The sequence below is a fragment of the Nyctereutes procyonoides genome, unplaced genomic scaffold (genome assembly GCF_905146905.1).
Source record: "Nyctereutes procyonoides isolate TBG_1078 unplaced genomic scaffold, NYPRO_anot_genome, whole genome shotgun sequence".
In the NCBI taxonomy this organism is placed as follows: Eukaryota; Metazoa; Chordata; class Mammalia; order Carnivora; family Canidae; genus Nyctereutes; species Nyctereutes procyonoides.
Genome location: NW_026575121.1, coordinates 61,352,685 through 61,374,778, shown reverse-complemented (window position 1 = coordinate 61,374,778; position 22,094 = coordinate 61,352,685). Strand labels below are relative to the sequence as shown.

The 22,094-nt window shown below is 43.8% G+C and overlaps 2 protein-coding genes across 11 annotated transcripts in view; one reads left to right on the top strand and one right to left on the bottom strand.

The window, feature by feature from the left end:
* UPF3A (UPF3A regulator of nonsense mediated mRNA decay) overlaps positions 1–22,094 on the bottom strand; it is a 51,912-nt gene that overhangs the window by 14,521 nt on the left and 15,297 nt on the right. For 4 of the 10 annotated variants that reach the window (XM_055336078.1, XM_055336074.1, XM_055336075.1 and 1 more), the window contains 3 exons: positions 16,187–16,344; positions 13,893–14,187; positions 12,163–12,311 (listed from right to left, as the gene is read on the bottom strand). In XM_055336078.1, the coding sequence (XP_055192053.1) occupies positions 12,163–12,311; positions 13,893–14,187; positions 16,187–16,344 (602 nt within the window). Of the gene's footprint in view, positions 1–3,810; positions 5,379–12,162; positions 12,312–13,892; positions 14,188–16,186; positions 16,345–22,094 lie in introns of those variants that run through there. The other 6 variants (XM_055336076.1, XM_055336080.1, XM_055336081.1 and 3 more) reach the window with 6 other exon arrangements.
* Positions 21,128–21,932, top strand: LOC129516585 (DET1- and DDB1-associated protein 1-like). The gene has a single exon (XM_055336083.1). The coding sequence runs from the start codon at positions 21,429–21,431 to the stop codon at positions 21,735–21,737; it is 309 nt and encodes a 102-aa protein (XP_055192058.1). The 5' UTR covers positions 21,128–21,428; the 3' UTR covers positions 21,738–21,932.

The following is a 22,094-nucleotide window of genomic DNA, read 5'->3' as shown; positions in this document are numbered from 1 at the left end:
GGGTGTTGTCTCAGGCTCCCATGGCTGCTCTTTCCTCACTCTTTAAAGAAAGCCCGTATTCCTGGCTCTAGAGGCCTGGCTGGTGGATGTGAGGGAGCCCAGGGGCTGCCCCACTTGGCTGAACTCCTACAAGCTGTAGGTTTGCACCAGCCCCCAGCAGAACTGTGATGCAGTCACGTGACCTCCTGTCTGGGGGCTCGGTCAGACATTTCTTGCTCTATCCTAGGAGGGTCCCAAAGTGGAACCAATGAAGGATGCATGGATTTGTTCACTCCTTTGAAAGTGCTCACTGTGTGTCAGAACCAGCTCTAGGTTCGGGGATAGGAAATGAATATAGCAGCCAGCTTCTGTGGTATTCAAAGGCAGAGAGTGGTAATAGAGAGCTGAGGGAACACTAAGTTGTTCTCAAATGAAGAGTGAGTTTCTCAGGGAGGCCCGGGCAGTCAGGGCACTGAGAAGACTGGTCTAGAGCAGCTGGCTCACAGCCTGAGGTGAGGGTGGAGCCTGGGAGCCTTGTGGGGTCAGAAGGCCTGCATGGGGCTGGAGATGCTGTACCCTCCAACAAGTAGGGATGTAGGGGAGAGGCACATTAGTAGGATACAAGGGCACAAGCAGATGGCAGTGGAGGCAGCATGCAGGGGCTGGACACAGAAAGGAGCACCCAGGAAAGCTTGGATGGTCCCAAAGCATGGGTCATCTCAGATGACTCAGGGTCACAGCAGTGCCATCCCTAAACCACCCCGCACTGCTGACACCCATGCTGGTCCCGTGTCCTCCACTTGAGACTGTCAACTCCACAGTTGCTCACAGAGCGTCAGTGAGCTGGAGTCTTGCAGGTTCCATACCCTGACAAACGCGCAGTCTTGCCAACTGTCGAGCTTGTGGGTCTTTGCCAACCTGCAGTAGATGCCTACAGAAAAAGTCACAGAATAGACTTGTTCCCACAGGGTTCCTTGAGTGTAGCTATCCTCCTGGACAGCTGAGGATCTCTGGTCTGTGAAACCATTCTAGTCTAGAAACTGGTTGAAGGGCCAGGTATCTCTTAGCGCTGCTCAAATCAGGCCTATATTTACAGGACCTGATGTAGGGTTTGATTATGCCAGGCAGGCAGGAATCTAGCAGACAGTTTACCCTTTCCTGCCCCAGGCACTTGGTAATCAGTCACCCCGAGTCATCCGGAGGAAGGCCATTCTGATTGCCACCTGGCCCTTCTGCCTGCTACAGTCAGCTTCTCTCGGCTTTGCCACTAAACTCCTGGGTCCTCCTTTCCCATTAAACCCAGGGTGCCTACGGTAGTTTCCTATGGCTGCTGTGACAAATGACCACAAGTTTAGTGGCTTAAAAGCACAGAAATTTACTCTTGTTACAATTACGGAGGCCACAGTGTCCGCAAGGTTTGCTCCCACAGGACACCCTGGGGAACCATCTGTTTTTGGCCTCCTCCAGCTCCTGGGGGCCGCAGGCTTCCTTGGCTTGTGATGGTGTCTGCATGTCACCTTCTCTTCTGAACACAAAATATGAAATTTTATTTACTCATGAGAATTTATTCATTTTTTTCACTGGGGGTGAAACCCTTCCCTGTTTCCTTTACCTGCACATCCCAGGAGAATCTCCCCATGTCAGACCCTGATTTTAATGAATTGAATCATGTCTACAAAACCCTTTACCTCCCCACATAGGGTAACCTTCACAGGCTCCAAAGACTAGGATGTGGCCACCTCCTAGGGCTGTTTCCCAGCCCAATCCAGAGCTCACTTCAAGTGTGGTAAGAATTTTGGATATTTCAATCTCATTTGGCCACTACTGAATATAGGCTCCTACCAACCAGTTGTATCAACAAGTAGAACCTCCCCTTTGTTTAAACCAATACATTATTCATAAAATCAGCCTATTTTATTCTCTAGACTCCTACACTCAGAACCTATTCCTCCATTTTTTCCCTTCATCTTTGCTGACAGGTAAAGGACTGTGTTCTTTTGTGGAAGCCGAGTCTTCCCAGCATCGACCTGTATTTCAGGTCTGATAACATTGGTGGGTTGGGAGGAGCCTGAGAGAATCTGCTTTCCTGGGGAGGGAAGGGCATGAGAGCATCAGTGGGGTGTGGGTGTTGGGACAGCCTGGTGTGTTGCCGGTCTGTCAAAGACTCCTAAATACCTCTATTCTGGCACAGAGGCCACTCTTTCTATATTATTGAACCAGCTTTCATATTTTGTGGCTATTTTCACCATGTGACCATACAACAATTTTACCACTTGCATAGCAACTCCCAGTTTCTAGGTTTTAAGAATTTAGAGGTTTTGTTTGGTTTACATTCCAATTCAGTGCTGCTAGAAATCGCCACCCCATACCATATCTTGCACTCCTTTTGCCTTTTACATTGTTCCATGGTGGTAGCAATGTGATTTCCACAAACCTGAACCAGTGGATAGTTGATTCCAGGTGACCACAGATGATTACCACCATAGGGTATAGGCTGCCAGATTCTTATTCCTGGATACTAATGGTACTTGTACTCAAGCCAGTGTAACTTCTTCCCCCAGATTTCCTTGTTACTGTTGCCTCTAACTCCCTCCCTATTTATCTGTTTTCCTGTGGAGTTCTTGGTTTTAAGTAACAGATAATTGATCCTAGCTGACTTAAGCAGAAAAGAGAAATTATTGGAAGGATCATAAGTAGCTCAGAGAATGAACGTGAAGCCTGGAGAATGAGATGAGGCTCAGAACCAATGGACAGGGTGGAGTGCAGGAAGCTGCACCGGGCCCTGCCACTGGGTGCCATTATCACCAGTGCCACCATATGCTGCTGCCTTCAGTGGCTCCACATTGTGCCTCACCTCTGCATCATTCCCAAACCAGGGTCATGGGGTGTTGAGCTTCGGCTTCCTGTTGCCAGGGGCAAGGGATCCCAAATTTTATTACTCCCAAATAGATCAGTGTCCCTGGGAAGATGACTTTAAAAAGTCAGGAAGCACCTGTATTTCCTGTGTACACTTCAGCCCTTATGTCAGTGAACCATAATTGTCTCTTCATCTACTTATGTGGATTTCCCTGGCAAACAGAGCTCATTGTCAGCAAAACTCTTGTGCTTTGTAACCTGAGCACACAGCATCTGTCCCTGGTACGACATAGACACCCACACCAGTGTATCTTCACTGAAGCAATGAAGTAGAGGGGTGTAGGCTGTGGGGCTGCCCATGGTAGGTGAAGGGTTGTGCTGTGGGAGAAGATGCAGCCCTGTCCCTTATTCCTAGAGGGCAGAACTTGTAATTCACCTCTTAGAAGCAGCATAAGAGGATTATGGAAATGTGTATAAAATGGAAATGCTTAAGTTCCAGGAAAAATTTGGAGGACTTCGTATTCCTCTTGTCTGTTTTTTTTTTTTTAAGTTTTTTTTTTTTTTTTTTTTGGGATCCCTGGGTGGCGCAGCGGTTTGGCGCCTGCCTTTGGCCCGGGGCGCGATTCTGGAGACCCCGGATCGAATCCCACGTCGGGCTCCCGGTGCATGGAGCCTGCTTCTCCCTCTGCCTCTGTCTCTGCCTCTCTCTCTCTCTCTCTCTGTGTGACTATCATAAAATAAATAAAAATAAAAATAAAAAAAAAGATTTTTTTTTTTTTTTTGGGAGAGCAACTGCATGCACAAGCAGAAGGAGAGGCAAAAGGAGAGGGACAAGTACTCTTCACTGAGAGCAGAGCCCAGTGTGGGGTTCAATCCCAGGACCCTGAGATCATGACCTGAGCCAAAATCAAGAGTTGGACACTTAACTGACCGAACCACCAAGGCGCCCCTAAATATTTAATTAGCAAGAGTTGCTAGAGGAACCATAGCTTTATCACATTACAACCTCAGGCCTTTGGGTTGTTTCTTTGCATCCATTTGTAAATGGAGGTCATGGCTGTGCACTGGTGTGGCCTCTGGTTCTTACAGAAAGCATGGTGGGATGAAGAGGGTCTCTGGAGGCTTCAGAACCACATGGAGGATGAGAGCTGGGCCCAAAATTATCAGAAGTTCTTAGGCAGCACTTGGGAATGCTTATTTCAAGTAAGTCCCCCAGGAGCTGCTGGGGGTGGGGTACCGCGCACTGTTTTGCAGGCAGTGGATTTCCTCAGGGTGAAAGCTTTCATATACATTAAAACAAAACAAAACCTGTCAGGATCAGATTTGACTGCAAGTAATGGACACAGTCACTCAAACAGCTTAAACAAGGATACCCCCTCTCACCCAGGAGTCCACAGGAGATGAGCTCCCTGCACTCACAGAGGCCATGAACCCACCACCCGACCAGGGACAGCTGCCCCACACAGGTCCAGAGCAGATTGGTTGCATCTGGGGACAGCACTGATCAGACAGGGGCAGGCTGCTAGGGGCTCTGGTCAGAAGAAAGCAGGCAAGAGGGATCATAAGCCTACTTGGCAGTGAAGTGTCTGTGACTTTAGGTGACAGTTTTTGCTTAGAATGCTCAGTTGCTCCATGTTATGTTTATGGCAAGAGGCCTGTGGAAACCATTTAGCACTGGATTACAGACAGTCTAATGTAGGAGACTTTTAACTTTTTAAAGTTGTTCCTTTGAGGGTCTGACAAAAGCTTAATATAGACCAGACCAGACGAAAAAAAATGTTTGATCTTCTTATTCATAATATGGTGAGGTTAATTAGGGAGCCCGTGGATGGCCACAAGAACAGCAGCGTCAAAACAGCATGCAATGTGGATTTCAGGTTAAGGATTCCTGATCTAGAGGACTCAGTTCTGCCATTTATGACTCAAGAGGATGTGACGAAGACCCTCCCTTTTAGGTATTTCTCCTCCTTTTGTGAAGGCTATGAGCCCCAAAAAGTCAGAGGCTGGTCTTTGCTCACTGCTGCAGGCTTGATGCCTACAAAAGTGCCGCCTCCCACAGAGGCGTTCACTGCAAATGTGATGAATGAGTAAATGAATGGACATCCTAGAGTGACGAAATTGCCTCTTCAAAGAGCTGTTGTCAGACGAAATGTGAGGAACGTCCTAATGGTGAGATTCCATCATTTCACTGAAGCAGTTGTTATTTCTTAATGAGGACCATCTTTTCAGTGGGAATAAGGCTTTATTCCCTTTGTGAAGAAGCACAGTACTTTTAAAATCAAGTGACTTCTTTAGACAGTGGGTGGGATTGAGTTGGCCTGTCATAACCTGTCCTGTCTCTGCCCATGGCTGTCTTGTTCTCTCGCTGATATTTAGGTCAGGTGTGGAAAGTGCTTGGGAAAGAATCCTCCTATTCCTCAAGGAGGATTCTTCTTTGAATCTGTGTCGGGGAAAATTTGATTTGTTAGTTCACATGCCTGACAACACAGTCCTACAGATCTTCTCTTTTTTTGATTTGGATGACACTGGGCAGCTGTTGAAACCTGCAAAAAATTCCAAAAGGTAAGGCCTTAAAAAATAAATAGATGTATTTTTATACTGGTAAATATTATACAGAATTCCAAAGAGAAGGAGCATGATTCAGAAAACCCTAACTTCATGTGATGACAAACCCTGGATTTGGGCAATGACAAAATAGGTTTTACTTACAGCCTAAGAAACTGGTTAGGTTACTGCTCAAGAGGCAAAAAAGTGGCACATCAGAGAGAATGATAAGGTGGTCATTTGTAAAACATAAGGTCAGTAAGTGTTGTAGACAAACCTATTCTTGCAAAAGGAAATTCATCATGCTGCATGTCAAAGTAAAGGGTATTAACACACATATTTAAGGAAAATGTTAAAAATAGTACTATTATAGCTTCTAGCTGAACTTAAGCAAATACTAGAAACAGAAAAAGAAACTGTATGGAAGCTCCTAAATGCTGGTTTCACTAGTGTCCTTCAATGAGAAACTTGGCAGATTAGCAAAGACCCCTGGGGAAAGAATGTTTTCAAATTCCTCATTTCACATGTATTATTTCAGGCATTTATAAATATTTGGTAACAAGTTTTGAACTCATTTGGAATGAGAAGCAATGAAAATCTATTTTTGTACACAGTTATTATTTAAAAATTAGAAAACTAAAAATCATCTTAATCCTACCTCCAATTGCTATTAAATTGTAGTATATGTCCTGTATTTTTCCTAAAAGATTGAGTATTTTTGTGTTTGTAAAACACAATCCCTTTCACCCATTTTGCCCATCCCCCCATTCCCCCCCTCTCCTCTGGCAATCACTGGTTTGTTCTCTTACTTAGGAGTCTGTTTCATTTGTTTTATTTTTTTAGATTCTATATAAAAGTGAAATAATTTGTATTGCTTTTTCCATCCATGTTTTCACAAATAACAAGATCTCATTCCTTTTTGTGACTAATATTCCATTTATATACATACCACGTCCATTCATGGATGGACATTGGGCTGCTTCTATATCTCTACTATTATAAATAGTGCTACAAAAAACACGCATGCATTTTTTCAAATTAGTGTTTTGATTTCCCTTGGGAAAATAAACAGCAGAATTACTGAATCACATGGGATTTCCATTTTTAATATTTTCAGTAACTTCTGTGCCATTTTCCATAGTGGCTACAACCAATTAACACTCCCACCAACGGTGAACAAGGGTTCCCTCTTCTCCATATCCTCTCCAACACTTGTTATCTGTCTTTTTGATACTAGCCATTCTGAACAGGATGAAGTAATTTCTCATTGTGGTTTTAATTTGCATGTCACTGATTAGTGATGTTCTGCATCTTTTCATGTGTCTTTTGACCATCTGTGTCTTTGGAGAAATGTCTCTTCAGGTCTTCTGACCACTTATTAATCAGATTGTTCTTCCAGAATTGATTTACATAATCTTTATATATCTTGGATATTAACCCATTATCAGATATGTCATTTATGTCATTTGCAAATATTTTCTCCTGTTCTGTAGGTTGCCTTTTTGTTTTCTTGGTAGTTTCTTTTGCTGGGCAGAAGTTTTTCATTTTGGTGTAGTCCCAAGAGTTTATTTTTGCTTTTGTTTCCTTTGCCTGAGATATATCCACAGATATGTTGCTAAGGCTGATGACCACAAGATTGCTGCCTATGTTTTCCTTTAGGAGTTTTATGGTTTCAGGACTCACATTTAGGTCTTTAATCTGTTTGTAGTTTATTTCTGTGCGTGGTGTAAGAAAATGACCTGGTTTCATTCTTCTGCCTACAGCTATCCAGAACCCAGCACCATTCATTGGGGAGACTATCTTTTCTCCATCATGTATTCTTGCTTCCTTTGTTGTAGATTAACTGACCATATACTTCTACAGTGGTACACATCTTTGCAGACATTTTCTAGCACAAATATCCTATGTGTCTATAAACTACTTAAAGCAAATCTTGCACTTCTAAATTTTTAACACACTGTGGACATTTCAGTGTCAGTTTTCTGCCAGCCAGCCACTGCTGCTGAGCAGTGGGCAGTCTCCATTTCTCTGGTTAGGACAGGGCATAGGGACAGCTGGCATGCTTACTGTCTGTACTTGTGCGAGTCTGTCTGTAGGATGTATGTTTAGTTAGGAGTTCACATGCTGGGTGTGAGGATATTTCCATTTTATGTCTCGATATGGCAATTTTGCCTGAAGAATTTTCTTTGTAACATAGGAATGACCAAATCTTATTGGAATGATCCAGGAGAGGGGAACCACCACTGGGTTCCTTCCTGATATTCTGCACCCTCTGAGTCCTCAGGTTCCCTGAAACAGGCCTGTCTCAGTCAGCTCCAGCCACTGTTAACAAAATACTACAGTTGGGCAGCTTCAGACACACATCTTACTTCTCACAGTTCTAGAGGTTTAAAGTCCAAGATCATAGTGCCACTTATTCTGGTCCCTGATAAGGCCTTCCTGGCTTGCAGGTGGGCACCTTTTGGTGTCTCCTCTTACAATAATGCTAATTCTATCAGATCAGGGCACCATCCTCATGACCCCATAAACACTGACTACTTCTTCGCTCCAGATATAGGCCACACAGTGGGGGGTTAGGGCTTCAACATGTGAAGGAGTTGGGGAGTTCAGTCCCTAACAAGGCTTGAGTCTGAATATCATGGTTTCTACCATCTGTTAAGACATCCAAGAAATGCCAGCAGTTTGGCACCCAAACATCTCCTAGACTGTCCCTCACACCCCAGAGTGGCACAAGAAACCTTTGTCAAATCAGTTGTTCCACTTTTTGGTTCAGAAAAGTATGGTCCCAGTGATGTAGGAAATGGCTACATGGTGTGTGTAACTGGGTAATTATATGTAGGCACACATCTCTCAGTTTGGCACCTTGACATTTCTACCAAGACAATGATTTCTTCTACTAAAAATGCTATTATCATTGAAAAATGCCATTCCTCTATAAGAGAGACTGCTTGTGTTTAAGTCTGCCAGGTCATCTTTTATTGCTTTTGTGATACAGAGTAACTAATGTACTTATTTTTCTTTTAGACTTGTCACAGTAAAGAATTTGGGGAGAAATTTAAAACAGTGATTGATAAACATGCTTCTGATACAAAGATAAGGAGGAGCACTTACAAGACGCTGTTAGCTCTCCACCAAAATGCAGCCAACAGAAGCTCACACAGAGCAGACAGCATTTTTCTAAACTTCATTGAAGTGACAAAAGTTTTAAAATAAAGATTTAAAACTGAATTTTCATATAACAATTACTATCCCCTTAGATCTTGCTATAGTTGGGACTGGACTGAGGAATTACCAGGTGGATTTAAGTGGGCTAATTTGCTTTAAAAAAAAAAAAAAACCCTCTTGAGAAGACAGACACAAATGAGAGTTCATGATAGATGTGAAAATAAAAGATCCTTCCTCAGGGTGTGATGTGAAAAAGCTCACACCCTTCACCATCTAGGGTCCTCTACATATGCAGAAAGATGGTGGCCAGAAGGGCCACCCGGCCATGGCCTTGCACTCTGTACAGAGAACATGCCGCCTCATGAGCTGCCTCACTTTCCCCCAAGGGTCTCACTGTCATTTGACTCAGGAAGTGGGAGACGATGACTTGGTGAGGACTATTATCAAGCAAGTGAAAACCTGTTTCCAAAGATATGAGATTCTTTAAGGTGCCTATTTCATGTCAGATTTGAGGAATTACCTCAGTCAGCTAGTGTTTATAATTTACTAACAAGACTGAGATCCATTAAAATACTGATAGCTAATGTTCTGCTTTGCTATGTTCACATTTAAATTATTAAAATTATTAGGTAGCTGAATAAAACCAGACTGGCATCTAAAATGAGAAACAATAGGAAAAAGAAAGTTTTGCAAAGCCAATTAGAAGGCAAACCAACAGGTGGCCAGCCTCACGCCACCCCTCGGTCACACTGAGCACTGCAGTCCAACTCCCATGCGTGTGAAGAATATTCTTTCTTAACATTTCTACCATTTCTTAGACAGGTGATAAACTCAGAAACTTTTTCTTAGGGTTATTAGTAATAAAAATTCTACAAATATGAAGGCAGCTTGACTTTGCCAGCAACAGGTGCCAGATATCTAAACTTACAGGGACATCATGTATGTCCTGCCCAACCAATTCTAAAGTGAGTCTAAGCCAAAACTGGGAAGTAAATATGGAAATGTTTTATACCAAAGTAACTCATTATCCAAATGTGTTATTGTTTAATTTATTTATTTTTTAAAGATTTTATTTATTTATTCATGAGAGACAGAGAGAGGCAGAGGGAGAAGCAGGCTCCACGCAAGGAGCCTGACATGGGACTCGATCACGGGTCTCCAGGACATGCCCTAGGATGAAAGCAGGCGCTTAAACTGCCGAGCCACCCAGGGATCCCTGTGTTATTGTTTTAAATCAGTAATCTCAAAGTGACTTCTGGGAAGCCCTGGGGACACATCACAGGAAACTTTCAGAGCATGTAACTAATTTTTACTTATTTTCCAGCTCTACTGAGGTATAACTCCAAAGTTTACCCATGTTGCTGAAAATGGCAGGGCTTCCTTCTATGAGGCCGCATAATGTTCCATTTCCTTTATCCACCCATCCATAGTGGACACTAAGGTTGTTTCCATCCTTGGCTACTGTGAATAACAGTGAAAAACATGTGAACAGCTATCTTTTCAAGATAGTGATTCTGCTCCCTTTGGACCTAGGCCACAGTGGAACAGGTAAATAGTATGGTAGCTCTATTTCTAATTTCTTGATGAACTTCCATAATGGCATACTGTAGTGGTTCTACCAAATGGCATTCCCACCAACAGTGCACAAGAGTTCCCCTTCCTTCACATCATTGCCAAGCCTTGCTCTCTTGTCTTTCTGGTTTTAGCCACTCTGACGGGTGTGAGGTGATATCTCCTTGAGGTTTTGATTTGTTTTTCTCTAATGAGTAGTGGTGTTGAGCATCTTCTCCTGTACCTGTTGGCTATCTGGGATGTTTTCTGTGGAAAAATGTCTATTTGGGTCTTTTGCCCCCTTTTTAAATTGGGTAATTTGGTTTTCTGCTATTGAGTTGTATGAGTTCCTCATATATTTTGGGTTAGGATATTTACACTTATTAGGTGTGTTGTGTGGAGATATTTTCTCTCTCCATGGGTTGTGTTTTCATTTTACAAATGAGTTCCTTTCACGTGAAGCTTTTTAGTTCAATGTAGTTCCATTTGTTTAGTTTTACTCTTATTGCCTTTGCTTTTCATGTCAAATACAAAAAATTATCACCAAGAATGGTGACAAGGAGTTCCTTCCGGGAATTTTATGGTTCTGTGTCTTATGTTCCAATCTTCAGTCCATTTTGAGCTGCACTTCTGTTTCCAGATCAAAGCCCAAACAAATAGTGAGAATACAGTGGCTCACTCATCAGGAGATCCAGCCTGATCCATACTCTAAGTTGAAGTCAACAAACTATGATCCATAGGCCAAATATGGCCTGCTGCCTATTTTTATAAATAAAATGTTATTGAAACACACCCCTGCCCATTCATTATGTATTGCTTAATGGCAGAGTTTACAAGCTGTAACAGAGACCAGAGAGCTGGCAAAGTCTACAATAGTTACTACCTACCCCTTTTCCACCACAGCTGGCCATGCTGGGTCACTTGGACCTCATTAAATCACAGCAAGTCCTTCTTACTCCTCCTCCACCAAATTCTTGGAGCTCCAGAGTCAAGAGCAAAAGCATAGCAATGCCAAGGGACGGACTGTATGTCCCACAGTCAAACGTCTTTAATGATAAATGAGTAATTCTCCATTTTTTGATAAACATTTCATATTTAGTAAGGAATAATCAACAAAGTGCTCAGGTAATTAAAGCTACATTTTGAAAATATTTTATTATGTAAAATTTGATGTAGGAAAAGTACCACAACTGGACTTCAAATCCATAGCAACTAAAATTAGTTTTCTAAAGCATAGTGCCAAAAATACATTAATGTTTAAAAATTTCACTAACATTAGAAAATACTGTGAATACTTAATTGCAGAAAACTCCATTATGTTCTTTCAAAATAAAACTGTCTCAGTCTGCAAAAAGGAAAACGCCAGATGCTGTACCTAAGTTATCGCTGTACCCAAATAATGCCCTTATGCTATCTCAGCAGCCTTTACATAAGTGGTTATAAACCGTGAGCAGCACATCCATCATTAGACTGTGAAAATACCAGCCAAATTGTTATAGGGGCAATACTTAAAGTGGTCAGACTTTACCCAGGGGTAAGGTTCCTGGCTTCAGGGCAATGGCACACAGTTGGCATCAGGGGCTGGATCACCAGGTTACAAAGGCCTAAGAGCTGCTCCCTTCCCTTTTATAAAGTACAGCTCACACACATGCGATCCGGATCCTGACACAGATCACTTACTTATAAATGTGCAGAATTCAAAGTACATGTTATTCCTACATGTTTCAAAGTGCTTCAGAGTCCACACTGGTACAATACTAATTTCTTCCCTGTTTTAATCATACATTTCTAATTTCCAAAGGATATTATTTGTTCTGTTTTGGCTAAACAGTATATACTAGTTTGTACTAGAAACAGTAACATCTATGACAACTTTTCAATTTTTTAAAAGCGCTTTTTTCTTAAGAATGGTTTCTAGATGTATATTTCTAGTTTCTGATTTCTTTATAAAGAGTAAATTCACCTTGCAGGTTATACTTGACACTGGTTGATACATTTCTGGAATGCCCTCTCTAACCCACAGAACACTGAATGGGATGTCCCCGTCAAATGTGCATGCTGACTCACCCTGCCTCTTCACTCTTCTGGGAACCAGCCAGTGCCAAATCTTCAGCCTCGCCCCTGCTCCCATCACGGCCCTCAACAGAGATTCCCCCACCACTTTCTTGTGCTCGGATGTGAGCTTCTGGTTGGTACAGCTGCAAGGCCAGCAAATCCTGCTAGGACAGAGGAATGGGTTACTCTTCCAAAGGTTGGCAACACAGGAGGGAGCAAAACATCTCTATTTCCAGGGTCTGATGATCCTAATCATCTAAAGCAATCAGTCTTACAGCTAAAAAAAAATCTGCCTTTTTTTCACCGCACTATCTCAAAAACCAGGCATTTTAAAGACAAAAAAAAAAAAAAAAAAAAAAGCCATGACGACAGTTAATACTTAAAATAACTCGAAGTAAGGTAAAATTAGTCTGGGAAAATGTTATTGCTTAAGCCCAGAACACCCCTGGGGCCAGCAGAATCATGGTATTCTCCTCCCAGGTGGAGAGGTGGAGACTTACAAGCACACCTCAGTGCCTTCCACTAAGGAAAAAAAAGCCCAGCCAATGGAGAGAGTGGGAAAGGGCAAGGCAGGCCTCATGGATCTGAATCCCTGTGCACACAGATGTGCAGGGTTTCCATGTCACCTCCTGCCCGAGGCTGACATGTAGAGTCCTGCTTTTCACCAGGGCAACATGGGTGTGCAGAGATGGTGAAAGGACTGTGTAACTCGCAAGGCCTCCTAAGAAATGAGTCACTATGCACAAGGCACCTTATTACCAACAGAGCATCACAGTTAAGTGAGAGGAGTCCCAACATCTAAAGCTGTGCAAACACAGATCACTCAGTGCTGCTATATAAACAGACAGCTGAAACTTAAGTGTTTATGTGAACAAGCCCCACCAAAAAGACCCATGGGGCCCTGCTGTTAAGGTAGGTTACCTGACGTTAAGGTAACCACATAAACCTTTTGAGTGATACAGACGTGATTAGGCAAGGGTGCAGATAAGAAGGCTCCCTTCTTGCCTATAGCTCTGCCCTTGCCTTTGCTGGAAACATTTTACAAATCAACATCACTGATACCAACAACACCTTGGGTAGATCTGAAGGGAATTACGCTGAGTGAGAAAGCCAATCTCAGGTCACACACTGTATCTCCACTTATATAGCATCCCTGAAATGATAAAATCATGCAGAGGACAGTGTGCCTGCTGAGGCTGGGACAGGGTGGGAGGCATGGCCTGCAGCTCGGGCAGCCTCAGTCCCCTTAGTCACTGGTTGGCTGGGCTGTATAGGGGACTGACTGGCACTGTGGGGCTGGGCCCTGGAAGGGAGGGGACCCAGTTAACAGTGCTTCTCTGCAACAATGTAATCTGAATAAAAATTAACCTCAAACTCTTGGGGGAAAAAAGCCATTTGTTGCTCTAAGTGGGTAATTCCAATCCTGTGTCAACTGCACAGACTATTAACTCGTGAGTATTTATGAGCCACTATCTACTAATAATCAGTACATTTTTAACAACGTAAGGGAAAGCTCCACAAAGTGTCATGAAAAGCAAACTCTCCGGGTGGTGCACTCCCTATGAGCACAATACCCAGTGGGGGTGGACTTCCCATGACAGAGTATGTGAGCCTACTATAGATTTTTCACTTTTGGCTAAATAAAAGAACTTCTGTTTAGCAAAGCAGGTGTAAGCATGCAAACGTGTAGCTTATACTTTTAGGACTGATGAATGAAAGATTATCCCAAACAAAGAGGAGACCTTGTTTCCTGGGTGCTCCATGCTGGGTGCTAGGCCACCTTCACTCTTGTGTTCTCTCCCAGGCCACTCTGCTGCCTCCACAGGGATGCTACTGTCCTGGTTCCCCTTCTTCCCTCGGACTGGGGGGACTCCTTTCCCCCATCTCGGCTCTTCTTCGTTTCTCCTTGCAAACCTGTTAAACTCACAGTGCACTCTGTGCATGCTGCCATCCATGTGGCATCTTTGTGTCGCAGGCTCCTTTGCTCGAAGTCTTCTCTCCATCTCTCTTTGCTCCATGTCACTATCATTCTGTGACCTGTGATTCAATACAAATTCTCAGGAACCTTAGGTATACTGCTTGTCCATTACCTGTCTTCCCATTCAGACTGCAAGTTCTAGAAGAGGCAGGGAATACCTAAGTCTGCTCATCAGCACGTCAGCAGGTGTGCACATAATGGGCACAAAACAGGCATTTAAGACAAAATTGCTGGGCAGCCCTGGTGGCCCAGAGATTTAGCACTGCCTTCAGCCCGGGGTGTGATCCTGGAGACCAGGGATCGAGTCCTACATCGGGCTCCCTGCATGCAGCCTGCTTCTCCCTCTGCCTGTGTCTCTGCCTCTCTCTCTCTCTCTCTGTGAGTCTGTCATAAATAAATAAATAAATAAATAAATAAATAAATAAATAAATAATCTTAAGACAAAATTGCTGAAAGATGAATCAACAATAGTAACGACACTACCTAATGTTAAATATGAATGCCAGACAGGATGAGCACTGGGTGTTATTCTGTATGTTGGCAAGTTAAACACCAATAAAAAATAAATTTATTATAAAAAAATATGAATGCCATAAGTAATAGGCAAATATATTTAGTTTTCTAATTCTCAGGGAACCTCCCAAAGTAAATATAAGTCCCCCTTTATAGATAAAGTACAGGAGACCAAAGTGCTCATCTGACTAGGAAAGTGGCCCAGGTCCACCTCCATTATGACACAGAGCTGACACTGATGGCTTGGTTTCTGCCTCAAGTGAAGCTAAAATTAATTGAAATTTACTGATTTTTATACATATATCAAACTGATAAATGCATACTATATAAATTAGTGGCTGCTTAGCTCCCTTGGTTCTTAAAGTCTTTCCCTCCACAATCCACAGGTAAAAGGAAAAAAAAGCCCACACACTGGTAAAAGTCCTCACACATTGTCTGTGTCTTCCCCACAAAACAGAAGCAACAGGACTGGTGGGGAGAAAAAGATCTATAAGCAAAGTGTGAATTCACACCAGAAACATGACAAAAAGCACTGCTATATCATAAGCAATAATAGAAATACCTCCAACAGAAACAGTGCTATCATAGATTTCATAATCATGTATAAATTAATTTTATAAACAAACCAATAAATCAGAACCCCCAAAAAGAGGGGAAATTTTTTTTTTTTTAATCACAACTCTGTATGTAATAAAGACTGTAAGAAGTTATTCAGATTGTTGGTTTTCTGGGCAAACGGCAGCCTAATTCTATGACCCTGCTGTCTTGCCTGCAAACATAACTTTACTTTCAGACACCTCAGAAGCAAAGCAGCCCTGGGCTCCAGGAAGCCCCAGGGGTGTCCTGATGCCGTGCACAGGTAGGAGCCCTGGGCCAGGGGAACAAGAAGCCTAGACACACATGGCCCCCCATTGGTTGTGGGGAGGTGACCAAACCGCAATGAGGCTTGCGGACAGGAGGGAGGTACTCCCACCTGACAAGATTCTGAAGGGCCTCTCTGGCCCCCGTGCAGAGACTGTGTCTGTCCCATTCCCACAGAAGCCCTGCTCAAGCTCCTTTCATGAGCAGCATGTCACAAGCCGGCAGAGGAGTCCATGACCAAGGACCTCTAGCCTGAGGCAGGCAGGGCTGGTGGAACAGTAGAATCCACAGCGGCTGGACAAAGTCTATGGAAGGGCCACAAGGACACTAATGCCAACAAAGGAAGCCTAGCACTTGGAGAGGAGACTGGGAAGGAGATCCTGAAGACCTAAACGGGGAGAACAGGAATCCGAAGGAAGAGGCCAGGACAGGCACAGCTAAGGAACCAGCAGGACATGTCCCTGCTTTGAAGACAGACTTGAGGCTGCTGACGAAATGAGTTTACCGAGTTCCTGGCATGATCAAGGAGGAATAAAGACGTGGACAAGCATATCCTGGTAAAATCCCTGAATTCCACAAGCAGTATGAAATACAAGCACTTGTACCGAAAAAGGACATGTGTCTCTGACTCAGCTACAGTCTGTGATCTTTAATGTGGTCAAAGCAACAAAAACTTGGGCTTACTTTTTCCTGGGCTTCTCCAGCGAGCTCTCCAAGGGCATGGGCTTCAGGACAGCATAGCTAAGACTCATCTCCTGCTTCCCATCTCCTACATCCACTTCCTCTCCTCTTTCCTTTGGCTTCTCAGTTGGTTCCTCCCCCTTTTCTGGTTTCTTAAGAAGCTAAGAAATTATAATGTCAGTAAAATATCACTTTTGGAGTATTTTATAAATGAAGTTGTTTAATAATAAATTAAAAATATAAAACAACATAGTTGAGCACAAATGTTTGGATAGCAAAAAATGTAAGCTAAAGTTACAGCAACCAGGTTTTTGGTTAAGTACTTAGGGGAACCTTCAGTCAATGAAACATTATAGCTATGAACGACAATTTAGGACAGCTGATGTGATGAGAAGGGGTTCTTGCTGATGAATAATGACCTGGTCTCTATTTATATGTTTATACACACACAAAAATATCTAAAAGGCTAGCAACTCTCGTGTTAATAGTGATTACTGTGAGGTGGTGGAACTGAAATGATCTTTTTTTTTTTTAAGATTTTATTTAAAAAAAAAAAACATTTTATTTATTCATGAGAGACACAGTAAAAGGCAGAGACACAGGCAGAGGGAGAAGCAGGCTCCCTGCAGGCAGCCCAATGTGGGACTTGATCCCAGGACCCCGGGATCACGCCCTGAGCCAAAGGCAGATGCTCAACCGCTGAGCCACCCAGGCGTCCCGATCTTTCTTCCTTTGGTCAACAAGTTCTAGTTTCTTCTAAAATGAATATGCACTGCTTTTATAATATGTAAAAATAAACTGCTGCTTTATATTGATGGCTTTTAGAATAAACTTTCTGAAAACACTTCTTACTCTTTCTCCAATCAGCCTGAGCAGGTTGCTGTCTTTGAATTTGGAACTCCCCACCCCCAATTTCCTGAGTAGTTTGATCTTTGACATTCAAGTGCCACAGGTAAATCAGTTCATAAAACAAAAGTAGAAGGTATACTTCTGAGAATTTTTTTCTAACTTATAAAAGTGAACATATTTTAAATTGTACTATACCAAAATCATACACAGATAAATTTCAACTACATAAGTTCATTTAAGAATGAAACAGGTAGGGATCCCTGGGTGGCGCAGCGGTTTAGCGCCTGCCTTTGGCCCAGGGCGCGATCCTGGAGACCCGGGATCGAATCCCACGTCGGGCTCCCGGTGCATGGAGCCTGCTTCTCCCTCTGCCTATGTCTCTGCCTCTCTCTCTCTCTCTCTCTTTCTCTCTCTCTCTCATCATAAATAAATAAATAAAAAATAAAAAAAAAAGAATGAAACAGGTAAAATGTTAAAGCCAAGGACGAAAAGCTGCTTCTCATCACAGGTGTGTACTATGTCACCTTATATGCTCTTAATCTGCCTGTGGGATCTGTGAATGTAAACATTTCCTTTCAGATATCTATTGACTTTTTTAAAAAAAGTTTTATTTATTTGAGAGAGAGAAAGAGAAAGAGAACACAAGCAGGGAGAGAGGCAGGGGAGAGCGAGAAGCAGACTCCCCACTGAGCAGGGAGCCCGATGTGGGGCTCAATCCCAGAACCCTGATCGTAACCTGAGCTGAAAGTAGAGGCTTAACTGACTGAGCCACCCAGGCATCCCTACTGACATATATTTTAATTAAAATGGTAATATACGCTGGTAATAAAAGCAAACCATAGGTATAATAGTTTGTTTCCACCCATCTCTCCAACAAATAATCTTGTATACCTATGAATTGTTTTACTTGTTTCTGAAACCAAATGTGTGGTGTCTTTTCCAATACCACTTCTCCAACCCTCCAACACAGACTGGGTGTCCTACAATTCCATTCAGTTTGACACTAGCTAGCTGGAATTAATGTCAGATTGGACAAAACTGTCCCCATTTCAGATGCCTGAAGCTACCCAGGGCTTCAGTCACCTGTCATCTCACTGGCATATAGAAGACACTCATCACCCCAGAGATTACAAGGATTTTATGAGCTATGTGCTGGGAACCGGAGAAAAAGACCCTATATTTGGTGCTAGGAATACAGTTGTGAGTAAGAGAAAAGTGACCATTATAGGAATTCACAGGACATTCTACAGCAGTAGAATGGTGGCCCTGGAGGGAGGGGAAGAAAGGTATACACAGAAAAAGTGGACCAGATAACCTTTGGAGTCATGAAATGCTACAAACATCTAATAAACAGAAAGAAGGACAGAGAGGTGTGGTGTGAGAGGGGATGGCTTCTCAAGGAGTTCAAGGGCCTCTCCGTGGAGGTAAGACATGAATGGAGACCAGATAATGAGGAAACACTTCTGAGAAGCCATAAGTCTTGGGAGAAAGCTCCCTGTGGAGAGAAGCAAGCAGAGGCCTGATGTAAATCAGATTGGCAAAGGGAGGAGGAGAGAGAGGGAGGAGAGAAGAAGGCGAATGGGGAAGGGAGAAAGAAGAGGAGGAAGAGGAGCCCAGCATAGGAGGTCAAAGCAGTTGCAGATCTTCTATGCTTCCCTCCAGCCGGCATTTGTTTTTAATAAGCTTTGTGAAAAAAGATAACACAACTTCGTTAATATAATCTATTGCCTATAATCTGTATATTCAGGAATTTTATTTGTAACTTCCTACTCCAACTTAAGAATCCTCAGAGGAGGGGGGCGGGCCACATGGCAGAGGAGCAGGGTCCTCACCTCACCTGGCCCCACCAAGTTAACGAGGTAACTTTCAAATCATCCTGAACCCCTATGAATTCAACCTGAGATTTAAAGACAGAGCAGCTAGAATGCTGCAGAGAAAAGGGTTTTTGCTTCTAACAAGGTAAGAAGGCAGAAAAAAAATAACAAAAGGAATCAAGCAGGGGAGGGACCCTGAGAGGAGCCAGGCTAAGGCCCTCGGCAAGAGCCTCCAAGACAGGAAAGCCCAGCCCTAGAGGAGCAGGAACTTGAAAAACCCGTGCCGGATTCTTCCCAGACTGAAAGGCGCTTAGCAGGGAAATGGGGCAGAAGCACAAGAGTGCGGTGAAGCCTTCAGATTCCTGGCTTCAACTATTGGGGATTTACCCCAAAGATACAGATGCAATGAAACGCCAAGACACCTGCACCCCGATGTTTCTAGCAGCCATGTCCCCAATAGCCAAACTGTGGAAGGAGCCTCGGTGTCCATCGAAAGATGAATGGATAAAGAAGACGTGGTCTATGCATACAATGGAATATTCCTCAGCCATTAGAAACGAAAAATACCCACCATTTGCTTCAACGTGGATGGAACTGGAGGGTATTATGCTGAGTGAAGTAAGTCAGTCGGAGAAGGACAAACATTATATGTTCTCATTCGTTTGGTGAATATGAATAATAGTGAAAGGGAATATAAGGGAAGGGAGAAGAAATGTGTGGGAAATATCAGAAAGGGACACAGAACATAAAGACTCCTAACTCTGGGAAACGAACTAGGGGTGGTGGAAGGGGAGGAGGGCGGGGGGTGGGGGTGAATGGGTAACGGGCACTGAGGGGGGCACTTGACGGGATGAGCACTGGGTGTTATTCTGTATGCTGGCAAATTGAATGCCAATAAAAAATACATTTATTATTAAAAAAAAAAAAAAGATTCCTGGCTTCACTAGGAGAGGAGGAATGCCTGGGGGAGAGCTCACCACACACCACAGCCGATCTCAGTAAAGGGCTGGAGCACGCACCCAGCAGGACCTCGGGAGAAGCTGGTGGGTCGGGTGGGGCTCCAGGCTGAGGGGTCTTGTGCCTTGGTGCCTTTGGGAGCCACGCCCCGGGAACCCGATTCCAGCAGCACAGGGCCCAGATTCCAGGGCACAGGAGACACAGCCCCCAATCCTGCACTCCCCCTGGGACTGGCAGAGGCAGGTGGGGAGGGCACAGGACAGTGAGGACTCTCCTGCAACTGGGTGCCCCCAAGCTGTGCACTACAGCGCCAACTCTGCCCCAGGAGCACCTGGACCAGTGCAGACTGGGAGCTGCAGGTGGTTATTGAGGGAGTTGACTCCAGAGCTGGAGACCTGGCCCCCGCCAGTGGTGTTGTTCCTCCTTGTGTCACCTTGTGCCTGGGGGGGGGGGGGCAGGCCAGGGAACGGGGGCCTCACGGGATAAACAGCTCCCACTGAGCCCAGCATCAGCAGGGGGCAGAGCAGCTCCCCCAGGTGCACACACCTGAGAATCAGCACAGCAGCCCCTCCACCAGAAGAGCAGCTTGTAAGGACAGGGGAAGAGCAAGCTCTTGACCAAGCAGCACTGGAAAGCTCCAGGGGAAGCTGAGGGATTTACAGTATATAGAACTAGAGGGTACCCTCCCCCCCCCCTTTTTCCAGTACAACTCGTTTTTATATCAGACTAAGAATTTCCAATATTTTTTCTCTTTTCCCACCTTAACTACAATATTCTACCACCTCTTCATTTTTAGGTTTCTTCCTTTCTGACTTTCATATTTCTACAATTACAGGTCCTAGATATATTTTCTACTTTCCACTTCTGAATTCCCTTCAACATACTCAATTTAATTTTGGGAGATATATGAGATATGGGCTTTTTTGTTTTTTCTCTGCCTCAGTTTGTTCTACAATGGTGGAAGTTAATACCTTCTAAAACATGACCAGCATGCACCCAGAACCAAGTGGAATACCATGCTGGTTCATTCTGTGAGAGTATATTCTCTCTTCATTCTCATTCTGCCCCCTTCTTTTATCTAGTTTATGTTTTGGTGGTCAATGTTGGGGCTTTCTACAAGTATCGCTGGTTTATATAAATTTGGGACTGAGCATCCTCTAACATACAGAACTTAATACACTCAGAACCAAGAGGATCACCCTCTAGGACACCTTAGGTGGACTACATTCTCTCTCCACTACAACTTCTTCACCACCACCATCTCCCAATCCCCTCCTTTTTTTTCTTTCTTCTCTTGTTTTTTCTTTTTCCACTTTAGTTTTTTCTCTTTCTTTTTATTCTTTTTCTTCTTTGGGATTTTTGGCCTTTTATTTTTTACTACTTTGTTTTAAAATTTTTCACTCTAGTGGTCCTTTTGTTTTATTTTTTTCGGATCTTTGCTTTCATTTTTCTGGTCTCTGACCTTGTCAGAATCATCTAGGGTGAAATTTACTTAGGTCGTGGTTGATATTCTTTTGTTTAAAGAATGGTATCTGGTTACTGTGCGGCGGCGGCTAAGAAGGCGGCTGTGGTGGTGGCGGCGGCGGCTGAGGCGGTGGCTGAGGCAGCAACGGAGGAAACAGAAAATGGCAGATTTTTTGAAAGGACTGCCTGTCTACAACAAAAGCAATTTTAGTCGATTTCATGCTGACTCTGTGTGCAAAGCTTCGAACCGGCGTCCTTCAGTCTACCTGCCCACCTGGGAGTACCCATCTGAACAGATCATTGTGACAGAAAAGACAAACATCCTTTTGCTCTACCTACATAAGCAATGGGACAAAAAGAATGCCGCAAAGAAGAGAGACCAGGAGCAAGTGGACCTTGAGGGTGAGAGCTCTGCACCCCTCCGCAAGGTTGCACCGACTGATAGCCCGGACATGCATGAAGACACTTAAGACTCTCACTCCCCCACAGGCGCCTCCTGTCTTGTCTGCTCCTCGCCTGCCCGCCTTGTGTAAGCGCCCCCTGCCCTGCCCCTACCAGCCCACCCACACCTGACCATCCATACCACTTCCAACCTCATAGGAGCCGATGTATTTATTTTCCTTGAGTTTTTATTTATGCTGTAAAATGTACCAAGCGATGGTTAAAGGGGATGTCAGATCCAGTAGTGTGATGTTGGTAGATGCTTTTTAAAAAACATTGTTATTCACAAACCCCACTACCCAGAACTCCCTTTTACTCCCCCACCCCCTCCAGTTCTCCTCCGGAAAAACAGAGCGTGTCTGCAAGGGTCTAGAGCCAGGGCCCTG